A 6,174-nucleotide genomic window follows, 5' to 3' on the forward strand; every position below is an offset into this window, starting at 1 on the left:
TATTTTGTCTTTGCTCTGTATGGATTTTACCAATCAATTTGTTCTTTTGAGTAAGGTAAGAAAATAATATTGCTGATTGTATTATATGAGTTTAAATGTAGGTCGTCCCACAAAAAAAAAGACACCTGTAAAGCAGGCTAAAAAATATTGTCTTGAGAAAAAATGAATTGGGTTTATTTTTAGCATCCTTGAAAACCAAATTTCATATAAATCACAAAATATTTTACCTAGGCCTCTAAGAGAAAGTATATTGAGCAGATTGCTATCATACTGGTATACTATAGAACCAGTTGAGACCAGCTTAGCTAAGAGGTTCAGTTAAAATATTTTTTTATTTCTATAAAAATTTAATTAATGGGTTTTTAAGGAAGCTAAAAAAGAATTCTTTCTTTTGCTCAATTTTTTTTTATATTCTATACATTAAATATTAAACTTATTTAATACAATTGGCAATGTTTTTTCTTATTCTATTTTCTGAAGAAAATAAAATGGTTGGTATATATAAGTACTCCACTGATCTATAATGTGAGTACAATGTAGAACCTGTGAACCAATTGATCTTGCAAAGGAAGATTTTTTTAGGGAGAAAAAAAGTTGATATTTGTTTTTCACACCTAAAAAAACCAAAAAAAAAAACCTTAATTGCAGATTTTTATAGCATCCAAAAAAATTATTTTTTCTATTGAGAATAGCTTCAACTCCACCAATCTACAGAAGACTTGAGAGCAGTTTAGACCTTTATATATTACACAAAATGGAAATATTCTGACCTATAAGTAAAGAAATGACAACCTGAAATATAAAGTAAAAGTTATTGATGTGGTTTGGAAGAGTATAAATTCAGTTGTTACTTTGAATTTGGATAAAATTCTGAGGAGTTATAAATGTTTATGTGAAAGCTGGTCATTGGCTAAAACATATTCTCCTAAATATCAAGTCCACAATTTTCCAATTTTTTAATTTTTTTAAAATTCTTATTTAAGAATTTTAGAGGACACTGAAAATTAATATGACTTTTTTTTTCCTATTTTTTTTTTCATTTACTGGAAGCTCCTGGTTTCTGTACTTTTTCACATTTAAACTTATTTAAAATGACCAGCAACATTGTAGGCTTATTATTCACAAAAAACACTAATTAATGATTGATACAAAATTTTTAAATCCATATAAAGAAAATACAGAAAATAATTATTAAAAAATTGATTAAACTATATACAATTTTTTTTTGGCTGCTGGAGAAGGTTAGCAAGAACCTTTGTATATGTGTCGAATAAGTTTTGACCTAGTATCACCAAAGTATGTTTCATCAGAATTGCTGTTCCCACATCCATAGCCTTTATATATTTATACCATTCTAATTATAAAATATACTATACTAATGATAGAATATACAATACTTATAATAAAATAAGTTAAATGCAATGTTACCGACTCTGGCACTAAATTGTTTTTACTGCTAAAAAAAGGAAAAACAAAATAATGATTGTAAACACAAAAAAAAAAAAAAAAAATTATAAAATGCTACAATAAAAATAAATTACTACTTTATTTTTTTTTTAAATCACTTATATTTCCAGTTATTAGTTATTAATATATATTTACATTTATATTACACACACATAATATTTTAATTTTATAAAACCTTACTGATCTAGAGTAGACCGTGCAAATCAACAATAGTGTTAGACAGAAATGTATTAGCATGATATGATTTAATATATTCAACATTTTTCAAACCATTTAATAATACATAATCATTTTACAAATTCACTTATTTATCCAATTACTTGTAAGATTAAAAAAAAATTAGATTATACATTTTATAAAAAAATTACTAATCTAGAGCATGTTAAATGGTTTGCAGGATTATCAGTGGTACAGGGACAGTGTTGGGGACTCCTTTAGTATTATAGTATTTTATCTAGTAAGATGTATTACTTATGCATAAATTAGCACTTGCTAGAAAAGAATCCACCCATCATTTTGTTTTAGGGATAGGAGGGATGGTAGCTCTCGAGAAGGCTGTGGTAGGGTAGCTATTTACAAAGCAACTGGATTGGTTCGTTGTTACACCCTTGAGTGTAACTACAACACTGGAAAGAATCTCAACATGTTGCCACCTCCATATCGAGATTCATTAGAGAGGAGATCTCATCCCAACCTCATCGTCCCTCCTAAGTACACCCCTATCATATATGAAGAGGTATTGATTTCACTATTATCTCTGAAATGAATTAGTCTTATACTTTTATTTTTGTGAAATATTATTGAATGTCAATATGCTAGTATTTATAATGAATAAATCTGATACTTATAACACATCACTAGTTTGGAAGAAAACCGGAGCTACTAAAAAATTAACTTTGAATAAGTCAGTAAGTTTGTAAGAATAATTTATTTTTATTTTTGAGTTGCACTGTTTTTGTTTGAAATTAGAAATATTTTCTCAATTACCTAAAATCTATTTGAGTCTTCAAGCAGAGATCTGCCAGTTAACATCTGTTATTCTCCTCTTTTTCCTCTCTTTGACTGAATATACTTAGTGGAGAGATAACTGATGACCTCGTGATAAGATTGAAGATACTGACTCATGTATCTTATGAAATTATTTGTTTTCCTCAGGTATTGTTGTATCTCTTTCTGATATTAATAGTTTAGGTAGCTTTATCCTCATTTCCCTTTGCAATGTCTCTTTGGTATCTTTCTATTGCAATACTTAAAAATTTTAAATACTCTCTGTATTATAGATCTCCTCACTATTTCATTCATTCACTATTCATCCCTAAAGGGAAACATTATGAATTCCACACATTAGCTGGTGATGTCATTTGGGTTTATGCAGGGTCAGTATCAACCAAGTGATTATGTAAATCAAACCCACATGACCCATGTGGAAACCATAACAATGTGATTTATATAATGCGTTCTGTTTCCATTTTATTCCATAGCTAGGGTAGTTGAGGCGCAGGTCTTAGCAACCTGAGAACCTATTGGCGGTGCCAGTTGGAATCCGGGCTGGGGAGGTGAAATTTTTTCATTTTGTAGCAGTCCCACGAAATGAAAGACTTGACCCCCTCTCATAATTAGAATAGGTTGGTCACCTCTAGATTAACCCCTCCCCTCTACTCCCCGTATACCTGAAAGGGGGTCATAAAAAAAAATTTCCATTTCTATTTTATCACTTGATTGTCAAGTTCTGTAATTTTCATTTCAGGCTGGAAAATCAGTATTATCTGCACTTTTGGATCTGGTTGGGATGCATCCAAATACAAGACTGATAAATTCAGTTTACCACAGCTTGTCCACCATCAGGGAAGTCCTTCGAAAGCGCGTTGTGATGGAGGAAATGATTGAGAAGGATGAAACAAATGATAAGAAAAAACTCGGTGGAAAACTAGCAGCAAGAAAGGTAGGTGACGGATTTTATGAAGTTCAAGAATGCATCATTTCATAACTGAGAAAGTTCTATAAAACTGTTTGTGTAAAACCTTATCCTAACCAAATATTTGGTTTTGTTTCCCCATACTCTGATTTTTACCATTTTATTTATATTTTATTGTTTTGTTGATTTGTATATTGTTGTGATATGAATAAATTTGAACCGTTTTTCATTGTGTTTGTCTTGTTCAGAAGTTGGATCGTGGTGGAGATATATCAGCATGAAGAGCACAATTTACTTTTTATATCGTTGACAAAGCTAAAGAAATACCTGTTGGTAATTGTTCATTTCGGACAACCTTATATCGCAGTGTTTTAAAGTGATCTATTTTTATTTTTAACCCCAATAATGTTTACCTTTTTCAATTTTTTTTTCTAAGTATTTGAATTAGAAAGACAAGTTGATTTTTTTGTTATTAAGTATTTAATCTACAAATTATATAAATCATATATTAATGTCAAGTCACCAGTTTTGATTTGATCTTAGTATGTATTTAAATTATTTAATTTTTAAAGGTAATAAGTAGTATATATTTTATATTTATATTGCTAAATTTATTCCAGTTTCTTCGGAAAATAACAAAATATGAACAATACCATTTAAATTTTAATTCAGTAACTTATTTCCCGTCTTGTTCTAATTATAAAATTTTGCTAGTTTTTTATTTTATTATGTGAATACCTGTCAAGTTAGTAGAATTGATGATTTTATAATTATTACAAATAAATGAAATAAATAAAATAAAACAAACATTTTGGAAAATTTAGCTCATTTCATACCTAATGACTTGACTATATGTCATTAATTACATTTTAGTGTTTTATTTATTAGTGTGTTATTTTATGCAATTATAGAATTTTTCAAGTAAAATTTATAAATAAAAAACATTTTATTTGGTAACTTAAATTTTTATGGACATAACATTATCAATTTTATTTTGTAAACCCCCTCTCTGGAGGGAGTAAACTGACAGAAATAGTGAAGCCAAAAATGACAGGAGGGCTTATGTGCCTTTCATAAGGCTGAGGAATAGGAGAAGAGTATGAGCTAATCATTGGCTGCCTTCTGTTTCAGTTTAGATTCCAGTGGTGGGCATTTCTATTAACCTCAACATAAACCTTCCTTTCATGGGCATGGCCTTTTTAGCTTCACTTTTGCTTTGAAGAAGAGTAGCCATCCCCTACTTATACAGGAGGTTATCTACAGGTTACCACCCTATTCTAACCATGGTGGTAGGGTTAAATTTTCATTCCTTGGGACTGCCAAAAAATGAAATTTGAACCCTCCTCTTTGAGCTGGCATAAAAAATTTGCATTGGTAGATGCCTTAACACCCGAGGCTATATATGGTCCAGAAAAGATATCTGTTACTGAAAAATAATCAAATATTTACTGAATGATATTGATAATTATGTTTCTTGGCTTTATAATTTTTTATTTTTCCTCATCCTACATTAATATTTTTAACTTTTTTCGGGTAATTACCTAATCTAGCTTACCAAAAAATCTGATTCTCTCTGGGTTCTCCAGTGTTAGATCTCGAACTTGATAATATGGTAGAGTTAAGGGGATATATTCAAGTTTGTTCCTGTAATTTAGTGGAAGTGTCCTCGTTCTGTTTGTGTAATCAATCTGGAGATATCATATATACAAGGCTTTCATTAACTTCTTTTGAACGTGATATCAACAGGTATTTCTAATGCTTGAAACTTAGATGTTTAATCACGTAAAAATTTATTTTAAAGCTTGTTTTCAAGTGATTACAATTAAGTGTAATCTACTGTGACTGTATGTATTGTACATTATTATTAAAAATAGTTTAAAAATATATGCCAAACGTTGAGCATTTATGAGTCATAAATATAACTTTGCACGAATTCTTGGACTGTGATGATATCTTGTTACTGAGAGATCTATTTTTGATAAAAATTGTATTTTTTGAGCATTTTGTGACTAGATTATATTGTTGTATTTGTTGTATTAGGTATGATGCCATATTGTATTTTAAAATATTTTATCATTTTTCTGTATTTGTAGCGTTGTATATAAAATTAAACTATTTATTTGTTTTTGATTTTAAATGTTGCTGTTTAATGGAGAACAAAGATCTATAGGATTTATTTTAAATTAAATAATTTATTTGTTTTTGTTTTTAAATATTGATATTTAATTAGAACAGAGATCTATAGGATTAATTTTAAATTAAATTATTTATTTGTTTTTGCTTTTAAATATTGATATTTAATTAGAACAGAGATCTATAGGATTAATTTTAAATTAAATTATTTATTTGTTTTTGTTTTGAAAATTGATATTTAATAAAGAACAAAGGTCTATAGGATTAATTTTAAATTAAATTATTTATTTGTTTTTGTTTTGAAAATTGATATTTAATAAAGAACAAAGGTCTATAGGATTAATTTTAGTTTTAATAAATTTTCACTAACCTATGTTAGTTAAAAGAAAATTATGTTAGTGCCAGTTTCATCTAAATAAAGTGTTATAACTAATACTGATACATAACTCGCAAATGTGAAAAATTTATGTTGTTTATTTTGGATTCCTTATTGGTAATATATTTGTTCCAAGTTTTATAATGTAACTGGCAATAAGTTTTCAGGTCTTAAACAAAATCTGAAAAAAAAAAAAATTGAAAAACAATTTAGATAAAAGCATGCTGTTTTTTATTCAATTATGTTTTATTTAATTACTTTTCTCATTTCACTCACCATTTTA

General features: G+C 28.1%; 1 protein-coding gene across 10 annotated transcripts in view; it reads left to right on the forward strand.

The window, feature by feature from the left end:
• The window catches only part of LOC106680985 (cytosolic carboxypeptidase-like protein 5), a 32,962-nt gene that overhangs the window by 12,035 nt on the left and 14,753 nt on the right, over positions 1 to 6,174 (forward strand). For 8 of the 10 annotated variants that reach the window (XR_010843752.1, XR_001343174.2, XR_001343173.2 and 5 more), the window contains 2 exons: positions 1,993 to 2,203; positions 3,215 to 3,409. Coding sequence is in view for 7 of the 10 variants with exons in the window: in XM_014421059.2 (XP_014276545.1) it covers positions 1,993 to 2,203; positions 3,215 to 3,409 (406 nt within the window). In the remaining 3 variants the exon portion in view is untranslated. Of the gene's footprint in view, positions 1 to 1,992; positions 2,204 to 3,214; positions 3,410 to 3,630; positions 3,851 to 4,513; positions 5,533 to 6,174 lie in introns of those variants that run through there. The other 2 variants (XM_014421065.3, XM_014421066.2) reach the window with 2 other exon arrangements.

Source organism: Halyomorpha halys, unplaced genomic scaffold (assembly GCF_000696795.3).
Source record: "Halyomorpha halys isolate HHAL.00 unplaced genomic scaffold, Hhal_1.1 Scaffold302.1, whole genome shotgun sequence".
In the NCBI taxonomy this organism is placed as follows: Eukaryota; Metazoa; Arthropoda; class Insecta; order Hemiptera; family Pentatomidae; genus Halyomorpha; species Halyomorpha halys.